Source organism: Hyperolius riggenbachi, chromosome 3 (assembly GCF_040937935.1).
Source record: "Hyperolius riggenbachi isolate aHypRig1 chromosome 3, aHypRig1.pri, whole genome shotgun sequence".
In the NCBI taxonomy this organism is placed as follows: domain Eukaryota; kingdom Metazoa; phylum Chordata; class Amphibia; order Anura; family Hyperoliidae; genus Hyperolius; species Hyperolius riggenbachi.
The window spans coordinates 359,090,908-359,103,772 of NC_090648.1; the positions used below are offsets into that span (position 1 = coordinate 359,090,908).

The following is a 12,865-nucleotide window of genomic DNA, read 5'->3' on the forward strand; positions in this document are numbered from 1 at the left end:
CATGGGGATACATAAGGTTTAAAAAATTGGAGACTTCCTAGACAAGGCCTTGAAAAATCTTATAATCATGGGAGATGAAGATAACGGCCAACCTGAAAAAGCAGATAGCGCTGCAATCTGTACTTTCAATGTACTGAGAGAAATACTCTTATCCCATCCGTCTTGAAGGAACTCCAAGACAGCAGGGACCGACAAACTTTTAAATCTTGAACCTTTCAGCCAAGAATGGAATGTTCTCCAATACTTAAGATATATTTTTCTGGTCACCTCCTTGCGACTACTGATCAAAGTAGACGCTACCTTGTCTGATACTCCCAAACCTCTAAGCAACTTCAATTCAGGATCCATACTGCTAGTTTCAAATGATCCGGATTCGGATGCCAAAGCTGGCCCTGACACAATAAATCCGGTCTGCTCGAAAGTATCCACGGATCTTCCACTGCCAAGGATTTCAATGTTGCGAACCAACTCCTCCTTGGCCAAAAGGGAGCAATCACTAGTAGCCGGTTTCGACAAGATCTCCATTTGCTGAGTACCGCTGGTATCAGCTTCAGTGGAGGAAATGCGTATAGAAGCGGGAAATCCCAGCTCTGATTGAAGGCATTTACTGCTAGACAGTGATCCATTGGATTCAGAGAAAAGAACTTCTGAACCTGAGTATTTTCTTCTGTGGCTAGCAGGTCCACATCCGGAAGCCCCCACTTCCCTAGTATTTGAGCACAGATCTCCTTGTTGAGAGCCCACTCTGAGGATAACACTTGGTTCCGACTCAGCTTGTCTGCTTCCACATTCAAAGTACCCTTGAGGTGTACTGCTTTCAATGACAATATGTTCTTTTCTGCCCATGAAAAAATCTGTTCTGCCTCTTCCTGTAATAACTGGGATCTTGTACCTCCCTGCTTGTTTATAAATGCCACAGCTGTCACGTTGTCCGATTGGACCAATACATGACTCTGCGCAATCTCGTCCTGTATCTGAATTAGAGCTAGTTTCACTGCTCTTAATTCTCTTAAATTTGATGATTTTTGGGATTCCCACTTGGTCCACCTTCCCTGTAATGCTCTGTGACCCATATGAGCTCCCCATCCCCACGCACTTGCATCCGTGGTTAGGACTTTCTCTACAGGTTCCTTCCAAAGCCTTCCCTTCCTCAGATTGGATTCCTCCAACCACCAAGGAAGAGATGACACAACCATTTGTGGAATTGTAATCCTAAAATCTAATGTTTGAGGACGACCGTCCCAATTTTCCAACAGACACTTCTGCAGAGGTCTGATATGTGTCAGAGCCCAAGGTACTGCCACAATTGTTGATGACATCATACCCAATACTCGAGAAATCTCTCGTAGAGATACTTCTGGATTCTTTATTAAGGACTGGACCGCCAATCCTAGATTCATTACTTCTTCTGGAGGCAGAAAAATCATTTGTTTTATTGAATTTACCATCATTCCTAAAAACAAAGTCTCCTGGTTTGGTACCAACATGGATTTTTCCGAATTTATAATCCATCCAAGAGATTTTAGATGATCTGAGACGATTTCTAAATGATCCTTCAGTTGTTGAACTGAACTTCCCAAGATCAATAAGTCGTCCAGATAAGGGATGATTTGCACTGCTCTTTGTCTCAACTGGATTAATGCCTCTCCCAGAACCTTTGTAAAGATTCTTGGAGCAGATGTGATCCCAAACGGGAGGCAAACAAATTGATAATGTGTTACAACTCCTTTTACCTTTACCGCAAACCTTAGAAACCTCTGAGATTGCGAGTGAATTGGAACATGCCAATATGCGTCTCTGAGATCTAGAGACGCCATAAAGACTCCTGGAAACAAAAGATCCCTTATTGAAAAAATTGACTCCATTCTGAATTTTTTCTTTTTCATAAACGGGTTTAGACTTTTCAAATTTAAAATCGGTCTGTAATTGCTCGATGGTTTCTTTACAACCAACACTGTTGAGTAAAACCCCTCTTTTTGTCCTGCTTTTGGAACCTTTCGAATCACTTTCTGACTTAACATGTTTTCTAGGATTTTTAGAATCTCTGGAAGTAGACCTGGGTCTCTTGGATTTTTTGTTATAACAAATCTTGACGGAGGAGGCATCACAAATTCTATCCGATAACCGAATCTTATCAGTTGTCTGATAAATGGACTCTCTGACATCAGAGACCATTTTTGAGCAAAGAACTTTAATCTCGCTCCTACCGCCAAGAACAAGTCATTGTGGCTTGGACTGTGTCTCGGGAATTTTAGACTTAAAACCCCCTTTCCCTGATTTATCAAATGTCCATTTCCTGCCCCTTCTCTGATCCTTAAAGTATTCTTTCTGATCATTGCCTGGTTTACGAAAAAACCTCTTTTTAAGAGTTGTCTTCTGTTTTTTCGGAAAAACCTTTTCTTTGTTAGCCGTTCTTTCCAGCGCTAAATCCAGCTCTGGTCCAAACAAAAGATCACCTGAAAACGGAACCCCACAAAGCCTATTTTTTGATGTTAGATTCCCATCCCAGGTCTTTAACCATAAAGCCCTGCGGCCTACATTCACCAAGGCTGTTGTCCTTGCCGTGAACCTAACAATCTCTGCCGAGGCATCTGCCAAATAAGCAGCAGCCTTTGTCAATATAGTAATGGAATTCAACAGCTGTTCCATAGGAGCTCCCGCCAAGATACTGGCTTTCAACTGGTTTATCCACAGTTCAAGTGTCCTGGACACACACGTGGATGCGACCGCTGGTCTAAATGTAGCCGCACTGGCTTCCCAAGATCTTTTTAAATAAGCATCGATTTTTTTATCGATTGGATCCTTTAAATCCCCTAAATCCTCAAACGCTAAATCCCCTTGTTTAGTTACTTGAGAAAAGGGAGTATCTAGTTTTGGGCATTTATCCCAAAGAATCGTATCATTAGCTGCAAACGGAAACCTCCTTTTAACAGCTTTTGACACTAATAATCTTTTCTCGGGTTCATTCCATTCTTTCACAATTGATTGAGTAATCGATTTGTGCACCGGAAACACTAGGCCTTCCTTCTCTTCCATACCCTTGTACAATTGATCATGTAGTGACAATGTGGAAGCTACCTCTTTATTTAACTCTAAAGTATCATTAATTGCTGCAATTAGTGTCTCAGTATCTTCAATGCGGAACTTAAACCTTGAAGATATGTCCGACTCTAGTTCCCTGGGATCAGATTCCTCTGAACTATTCTGACCCTCTATCTGATCCTGCCCGTCTTTCTCTGGCAAAGTAGGTATAGAAACCGCTTTTGCAGTAGATGTACCAGCCTCTGTCAGGGAGGATTTAAATGAGGCCAGAGATGCATTGATTTCTTCTCTGAAAGCCTGCAAAGTGTCCTGAATAGAGGAACTAGGCTGTTCGCCTAACACCTTTTCCATATATAATTGACAAAGTTTTTGCATATGGCAAAGGGATCTTAATGTTACAAACAGGGCATCTTTTGTATGTAGGAGGCTTAGGTCTGTCTGAAGACTCTCCTGTTTTTGCCTGCAATATAAACACAAACATATTCTATGCACAGAAAGAACATGCTGTTTAAAAAGTAACATTATAATATCTGCTTTTATCCAAACCTCGTATCTTGCATACAGTAAAAAAGCATGAGGTGCCACAGAAAGAGATTAACCCAGCTATCTCACCTTCTGGGCGGCTGAGGCGCTGTCCGTCTTGTCTGTTGTTGACATGTTTATGTGCAACACAAAACGCCGTCTCCTCTGCAGCCGCCATTACAGCCCGCGCTTCTCCCTTATCCCGCCTATGACGTCTACGGTGGGCGGGGAGCAAGGATCATGGAGACGATCGGCATAAAGAGCGTACTCCAGCATACCCGCCGGAAGTTACGCATAGCGGAAGAGGGATGCGACCTTGAGGTCGCATGAACACCGCCACAGTACCGCTCTCAGCTTGCCGCTCACCTTTTTATCCCCGCCACCTCCGCCAAACGACAGACCAGGAGACCTCGCGCCTTCCACACTTGCCTCCCAACCATCTGGGAAAGAAAGGTAGGTTACCCGCACAGATTCCAGCATGGGGTAAACGGCCAGACTGCCTCGGTTCCACAGTCTCAGCCACCCTTAAGGAATTTAACCTGCAGCCCAGCACACAGATCCAACTCCCAGGGGAGATGCTGACCTGCCTGGACGCAGGAACAAACAGCACTAAGGGTGGACTAACCATGTGATTGTTTTATAGGGGAAGTGCTGCTTGTTCCTGCATTGGGTGGAGCTGCGTCTCACCTTGCCCTGAAGGATTGTGGGAAAAAGGTAGGTTTTCAGTTTAGACTTAAATGTTTCCAGGGATGGGGCTGTCCTGATTGGGTGTGGCAGGGAGTTCCAAAGTGTAGGGGCAGCATGACAAAAGGCTCTGTCTCCAAAGGTTTTGAGGTGGACTCTGGGGGTGAGCAAGGTGTTACGTCCTTTTGATCTAAGATTGTGGGGGGTGTGATGTAGTTGCAACAAGTCCTTCAGGTATCCAGGGCCCAGATTGTGCAAGGATTTGAATGTCAGTAAGCCAATCTTAAACAAAATTCTCCATTTTATCGGTAGCCAGTGGAGTGAGCTCAGGGTTGGTGTTATGTGGCAATGGCGGGGTTGGCTCGTTAACAGCCTTGCGGCGGCATTCTGTACTAATTGCAGGTGGCGTAAGTCTTTCTTATGCAGGCCTGTGTAGAGGACGTTGCAGTAGTCTAACCTTGATGTGACGAAGGCATGAACTAGGGTTGGAAGATCCTCTGAAGGAATTAGGTGTTTAATCCTTGCAATATTCCTTAGGTGAAAGAAGGAATGTTTCACAACAGCTGAGATTTGATTCCTGAAGCTTAATTTCCCATCAATCAGTACTCCCAGGCTGCACACACAGTCTGAGTTGTTCAGGTCTGAGCTCCCTATCCTTAGCGGTGTTGGTTGAGACTGGAGCTGCTTTGCTGTTGAGCCCTGGCCCTCGATAACAAGAACCTCAGTTTTGTCAGCATTAAGTTTTAGCCAATTATTATTCATCCACTCCTGAAGCTCAGCTAAGCATGCGTTTATTTGTGGAGTAGGGTCTGTGACGTCAGGTTTGAATGATAAATATAGCTGGGTGTCATCAGCATAGCAATGATATGTCAGGCCATGTTTTTGTATGATTTCTCCAAGTGGCAGCATGTATATGGTGAACAGTAAAGGGGATAATATTGCGCCCTGAGGTACACCGTATTTTAGTGGTACAGGGTTGGAGAGGAAGGGCTACCCTTTGTGTTCTGCCAGCCAGGAAGGAGTTGAACCACCAGAGAACAATGCCATCTATGCCACAGTACTCTTGTAGCCTGTTGAGTAAGATTTCATGATCGACTGTGTCAAAAGCCGCTGAGAGGTCGAGCAAAATCAGGATGGAACATTGACCCTTGTCTCTTGCAATGAGCAGATCATTGCAAATCTGGGTGAGGGCTGTTTCACAGCTGTGATATTTCCTGAAACCAGATTGAAGAGGGTCAAGGATGTTGTTTCTGGAGAGCCTGGCTTCAAGTTGGAGGTAGACAGCCTTTTCAATAACTTTTCCCAGAAAGGGGAGGTTTACGGCTATAGCTGAGCTTAGTCAGTAGTTTGTGTGCCGTCAAAAGACAAAACCCTAATTACGATAAAAACAGTGTAATCTGGCCGACAGCATTAGCTGACAGCAGCATTACGTTTTATCCAAGTGTCAATGGCAGCCTGAAGGAGAAATAGTAATTAACGCCGCATGGACTTTTGTTGGAGCAGAGTGAGCAGTTTTTCTCGCTTCACCCTATGCCCTAATTTCCCTGCACCTTAACGATATGTACACCCCACAGCACCCTGTCCTGTGACACCCCTGCACTGCAGCTCATTAACCCCTTTGCTATTAACCGCTACAGTCAGCAGACATTGACTTTAATGTGAAACGAGAACTTTTCAACACAAAAATTTGAGGTAAAAGCAAATGGTAAATGGTAGTTTTGCGATGAATTGTCTTCTGGCAAACAGATTCGGCCATCACTACTTGTAAAGCTTGGGCTAATCTGGATGCCATACAAAGCTTGGAAGTCTGTAGCTAATATGTCTGGATGTCAAAAACAGCCCTATTTGGTGGCCCACAGTTTACCTGAGAAGTTCTTGATTCCATTTCTGTCTTCTTGCATGTTACCCATGCACAGTAAATTTTGGCTGGTGTTGTAAAAATTGTAAATCTACCCGTGGATAAATCTTTGCACAAAGTTCAATACATCCGAGTGAACCTAGCGGTCTCTTTGCAGTTCTGATAGTCAGCACAGTGTTAATTTTTCAAATGTTTCACATTTTCTTTTCTGCAGCCTACAAACCCCGGATCTTCGGATATCTTAAATGGAATTACCTGTGAAGCAGTAAGTATTAAATTACATTATTTATAGTTATAGATCCATGGCATAACAATTGCCCTCGCAGCACCTGCAGCTGCATGGGAGGGCTGCTACTTTTCCCTCTCCAGGCCCCCTTAATCCATTTGTAGGAGTAGTGAAGCTGAGCTGCAGCAGTCCTCCCTCCTCTTTCGCAGCAGTACTCTGTGCCACAGATTGCTCTGCTCCACACCCGTGCACTGCGCATGACTGCTAAAGGGAGGGAGGAATACCTGATGTTGGAAAGAGATCATCTTTGTAATGGGAGGTTGGGCTTGCCTGGTGGTGGGGACCAATTGCTGGGAAGGCAGTGGGTGTTGATGGAGAACCCTTGTCCAAGGTTATAGACAAATAGCTTATTCTCACCTCCTGTGTTCTGGAGCAAGTGAGGGTAACTACTGCCATGCATGTGACAGACCAAGGGGATTAATTATGGTGGAATCTGGGAGCCTCTTTAATATCAATGGCGCTACCAGGAAAAATGGGTATGGGTTACATTAGTAACACTTACCCATTCCCAGAAAGGGTTAAAAATGGAAAATAAAGAATGACAGGTTTAAAATCCTTTAGGCCAGATTCACACTGAATATTGGCGGTAGCCGTGTGGTGCGGCTTGGGGGCAAAAGCAGGCCTTCGGGGATTCCAGTGTAAGTATGCGGTAATCCCTGTCTGGCAGCAGGCCAAGCAGGAAGTGATGCTCACCTCCTGTTGGCGAACTGATAACGTGTGTAGGAGCATCCATTTAAAAAGACATACATCCCCATAGATTAGCGTTTCTCAAGCTTGTCCTTGTGACACCCCCAACGGTGCATGTTTTGCAGGCAACCTCCCCTATGCACAGGTGGGATAATTAGTGCCTCAGCTAGTTGGATTCCATGTAGCTGAGACACTAATTACCCCACCTGTGCATAGGTGAGGTTGCCTGCAAAACATGCACCATTGGGGTGTCACAAGGACAGGTTTGAGAAACACTGCCATAGCCTTACATGACTTTAGCTCCGCTGCACGTCACTGCAGGAGCCACGCGGCGTGGTGCAGGCAATGTGAACTCCCCCCCCATAGACTTTCATTGCCCTAACAGTAGACTGCGGTAAAATACCGCACCACTGTGAAAGGGCCCTCAATGAATGGTCAAATGCCAATATTCTCTTTGATTAAAGAGCCTCCAGATGCCTGTCCGCACATGCCACTCACCCGCCACTCTTTGTTGAGTGGCAAACCCCCACGGCAGGGAATTTATTAACTTAGACCTGCTGCAAACTGTTAGACTCCCATACCGGGCAGTTCCTCAGCTATAGTAAATGCAGAGCTCGATAAATCTAAGCAACTCCGTGCTCACGCAGACGAGTGTCATGTGTGGTTCTATGTCAGAGGCTCTGAAAGAAAACTTGTAACATAAAACTCCCCCTGGGGATACTTACCTTTGGAGGGGAAGCTTCTGGATCCTTCCTAACGAGGCTTCCCCCGTCCTCTGCTGTCCCGGCAATCCAGCACTGTGATCCCCCTAACACCGGCGAGGTAAATATTTACCTACTACGATCCAGCAAAGGTCCAGTAGCAGGTCTTCATTCGGGCCAAGGCGGAAATAGCCAAGCCCGATCGTACCCGCTCTACTGCGCAAGCGAGAGTCGTTTGCACCTGTGCAGTAGAGCAGATACGATCGGGCCCAAACGAAGAGCAGTTACTGCGCCTGCGCTGGATCATGGTAGGTAAATATTTATGTGCCGGTGCACTACTTGTCAAGCCTTTTCGAGGGACTTTTGGGGGAGCCAGTGCTGGATTCCCCAGGCTACAGAGGATGGGGAAGCCTCATTGGGACCCTGAGGCTTCCCCTTCCCGAGGTTAATATCCCCCAGAGGTTTTTTTTTTTTTTTTTTTTTTTTTTTTTTTTTTAATATTACAGAGTCTCTTTAAAGGATACTGGTGAGGGACCACTAATCAAAGTAAGTATTTATCATTAATTAAGAAAAAACAAATATTTTTTAAACTGCAGTAGCATCTTTCATTTTTAATCATTTTTGAGAATTTCACCAGGGCAGGAAAGGAGAGAAGGTGCAGACATCTGGTGGTAGTCACCCCCAACTCTCAGGTGCACTAAACATGGGGATAAGCCCCTTCTTCATAACCATGGACAAGGGTTCTCTGCCGGGATGGAGGGGCATAAGGTTTTGCTGCCTCCCCTACACAGGGTTTCCCCACCTCCCTGCCAATAATAAGGACTATGTGGGGCATTATCACTCAAGATACTAGTGTGGGCTTTGAATTCCCATGGGAATAACAGCTTGCATGAGGGAAAAGGGGTAAACAGCACTAGGTAGGGGAGACCCCAGGCATTGTTTTTCAGTTGAAAAATAATTGAGTTCTGTCACTTTACATTTTAAAAGTTGCACCAATTAATTTAGGGGATGGAAATTTAAAGATGAAATTATGGGGAAACGAACCCAAAACCAATAGATGATGCTGCCTAGGATGTAAAAGACAATATATTTTCTCAAAAACTACAAGGTATTTGGGGAAAAAAAAAAAAAAACCTGACACTTTCTCCCAAACAAAGAATTTCTCTTGAGCATATTAGTCAGATTTGCCACAAATCTGACTTCATAAATTTTGCCTGCTCATCGTTAGCTAAGTCCATGTGCAGCAGCCCTGCTTTCCATCTGTGATATCCATGTGCAGCTCCCTTTCTTCTTTTTCATGTGTTACTCCCATTTGCAATGTACTTATTTCATTTACAACCTCCACTTCCATATCCTGCCATCTCCCTGGGCAGCAGCTGACCAAGGCAAAGGCCTCAATGGCCTTTCCAGAAATGCTTCCTTAAATATTATGCCAAATGCTAGAATGTGCTAAAAAGAAAGGCCACCTGACACCGCCAAATACAGTATGTCCTGACCCACCACACAGAAATACTCAGCTTCAGGTGGTCATTAACAATACAATGGACCATTGATTATCTGATTCGATTAGACTGCGAACAAAGCAGTTTTTTTTTTTTTGTTTTTTTTTTAATAAACCTCCCTGTAATGGGGAAAAAAAAACGCCACAACAAACAAAACCCAACACTCAGTTTTAATGCAGACAATGGCATTCTGAATAACATGCATTTTTATGATTCTCCGAATGCATTATGCATTCAGTTACATTTACTGTAGTGATATACGCTATATAAAATTCTTGTTCTATTTTCAGGTCAAACTGCTTGTGGATACTTTAATTCCAGGTGCAATTAATCCTGCTGCATGTAAGTTATGAAGTATCCTTCAAACCCACTTCCCCACCAACAATTTGGTTAGTGTGACTAGGCTTTAAAGCCTCGTACACACGTGCAACTTTTCTACCCAACTATCATCCAAACTTGGTCTGTTGGATAGTAGTTGGGTGTGTGTATGCGTGACACATGACTAGACAAGCGACTGACAACAGGACATTTGCCCAATCCAACAGGCAGATCAACTCACACAACTGTTGGGTTGATAACGTGCAGTTAGGCACGTGTGTACAAGACATTTGAAAGACTTGTACTTTTTGAATGCGGCCATATCATGTACGTCCATTGTGCTTGCGTGTGCAGTATGCAAATGAGTTGGTCGTTCATTTGGTTGGTATGCGGAAAATACAAGTTGTGCAATCACTCGGCTATGCTGTTGGTCATGTCATTGGGTTGATTGTGCACTTTTGTTGAATGTGTGTACTGGGTACCCGAGATGAAGAAGTAAACGTCTTTTCCAGGAGTCAGAAGGACAGCAACCCTGAGACTTGTCTCCTTCCATTTGAGATTGGACAGGACGCTAGTTAAAACATTAACATAATGAGATTAGGCAGGCACAGGCAGCATATATAAGCCAGCATTCCCTTACCCTCCTCAGTAATAAAAAAAAAAAAAAGACTCCACACAGAATGATGCTTCAACAATAAATTTTAATATTTTTCAACATCCGGGTGGGTAGTTAGGGTGCTGTCCTTCCGACTCCTGGAAAAGACGTTACCACAAGTAAGTTTGTCTTTCCAGGACGTCTCAGGACAGCAACCCTGAGAAGATAAGCAAGAACTTTATTAGGGAGGGATTACAGGCTGCAACACTCGTCTACCAAAACATAAATCAGCATTAGAGATTAAGTCCAGTCTATAATGTTTAACAAACGTATTGTGGCTTGACCAGGTAGCCGCTTTACAAATTTGCTCTATAGTAGCTCCCGCCCTCTCTGCTCATGACGTTGAGACTGCTCTGGTCGAATGTGCCTTCACTGGACCTGATAATTGTTTTCCTTGTTGCAGATAGGATAAAGCAATGGCGTGTCTGATCCATCTTGCTATGCATGATTTAGAAGCCTGTTTTCCACTACAGTTTCCAGCAAAGAGAACCAACAAAGCGTTGGACTTCCTCCAAGATTTGGATCGCTCAATATATTGTATTAAACACCTTCTCACATCAAAACAGTGCATTTTTTCCTCTTTCTGGTTTGATGGGTTACTGCAGAAAGTTGGTAAAAAGGATCTCCTGAGATGTATTAAATTTGGAGACAATCTTAGGCAGAAAAGAGATGTCTAAACGAAGAGTAATTCGATCCTCAGAATTGACAGTATGGCTCATCGATCGATAATGCCTGTAACTCTCCTACTCTTCGTGCTGAAGTTATCGCCAGAAGAAAAGCAGTCTTCAAGGTGAGGTTTTTTTCCGAGATATCAGAGATAGGTTCAAAGGGAGGCTCACACAAAGCTTGCAATACTGTGCTTAAGTCCCATGTTGGTACCTTTATAAGTACAACAGGTCTTAGTCTCTTAAGTGCCCTGAAGAAACGAATAACATATTCCTCCTCCGCCAATCTTCTCTCTAAGAATACACTCAGTGCTGAGGTTTGAACCTTCAGAGTACTTGCGCTGAGGCCTTTTTGGAATCCCTCTTGCAAAAACTCAAGAACTGAAGAAGAGAGGGCTGGATCTTTAGTTTTAATAGTACACCAGTTGTTGTAGATATTCCAAGCTTTAGCATAAATCTGTCTTGTCACTTTCTTCCTGCTCTGGATAAGTGTTTCAGATAACTTGTTAGAAAAACCCTTCTTTTTCAATAAGTCCCATCATGCCTTAAATCTACAACCATTGTGCCAGTCCCAAAAAATCCTAGGATAACCTGTCTTAATGATTATCGACCAGTTGCTCTAACCCCTGTCATCGCCAAGTGCTTTGAACGACTGGTAGCCACACACCTCAAGGCCTCCATCCCAGCAAATCTAGATCAACACCAGTTTGCTTACCAAACAAATAGATCGACTGAGGATGCCATCTGTGTAGCTCTCCATGCTGCCCTCTCACACCTGGAAAAGCCCAACTCCTATGTTAGGATGCTCTTTGTTGACTACAGCTCAGCATTTAACACCATTGTACCTAGCCAGCTGACCAACAAACTCCATGCACTAGGTCTTGCTCTCTCCATATGTACTTGGTTATTGGACTTCCTTACTAATCGCCCTCAAACTGTCAGAGTTGGAAAACAGACATCCTCCACCCTTACCCTGAGCACTGGCGTGCCACAGGGCTGTGTATTAAGCCCTCTCCTCTATGCACTTTTCACCCATGACTGCCAGCCTATCCATACCTCAAACATAATTGTTAAGTTTGCTGATGATACAACTGTCATTGGGCTTATATCAGACAATGAGGAAGCTGCATACGGAGAAGAAGTTAGGAACCTGACTGCATGGTGCGACATTAACAACCTGTTATTAAATACAAAGAAGACCAAAGAAATTATTCTGGACTTTAGGACCACCAAAAAGACCACTTACCTACCACTAATGATCAATGCAGAGGCTGTGGAGAGAGTTTCCAGCTTCAAATTTTTGGGAGTCACCATCGCAGAGAACCTGTCCTGAGCTGACAATGCTTTAGCTTTAACTAGCAAAGCACAACAACGCCTCTACTTTCTGAGAAAACTAAGGAGCGCCAACCTCCCACAGAAGCTGCTGGTTAATTTCTACAGATGCACTATAGAAAGCGTTCTGACCAATTGCATGACGGCCTGGTACAACAGCTGCACGAAGGCTACTAGAGAAGCCCTGCAGCGAGTTGTTAAAACAGCAGAAGCCATTATTGGCATTGAACTACCATCACTGGAACTTTTGTATAATACTCGCAGCGTGAGAAGGGCCAAAAACATTATCAAGGACAACACTCACCCTGGAAATGCCCTGTTTGAGCTCCTTCCATCAGGTAAACGTTTTAGATCAATCCGCACACACACACAGACTGAAAGACAGCTTTTTCCCTTCCGCCATAAACTTGATGAACTCTGAATCCTCTCTGAAATAATTAACACGGTGTACAAATTACTATCACTATGTTCCCTATATGCACCGTGGGGTTGTCATGAAAAGTAATTTCGTTGTGTTACACGATGACAATAAAAGTGAATTGAATCAGGCTCCAAGCAGAAAGATGAAGGATCACTGGATTGTGATGAAGAATCGGACCCTGGCTCAACAGGT

At 44.0% G+C, this 12,865-nt stretch overlaps 1 protein-coding gene across 3 annotated transcripts in view; it reads left to right on the forward strand.

Moving 5' to 3' along the window:
• The window catches only part of LOC137561541 (ranaspumin-like), a 123,378-nt gene that overhangs the window by 104,591 nt on the left and 5,922 nt on the right, over window positions 1–12,865 (forward strand). Inside the window, exons 13-15 of one of the 3 annotated variants that reach the window (XM_068272856.1) lie at window positions 6,321–6,371; window positions 9,573–9,624; window positions 10,659–10,756. In XM_068272856.1, coding sequence (XP_068128957.1) covers window positions 6,321–6,371; window positions 9,573–9,624; window positions 10,659–10,684 — 129 coding nt within the window. In that variant the 3' untranslated portion in view covers window positions 10,685–10,756. Of the gene's footprint in view, window positions 1–6,320; window positions 6,372–9,572; window positions 9,625–10,658; window positions 10,757–12,865 lie in introns of those variants that run through there. The other 2 variants (XM_068272854.1, XM_068272855.1) reach the window with 2 other exon arrangements.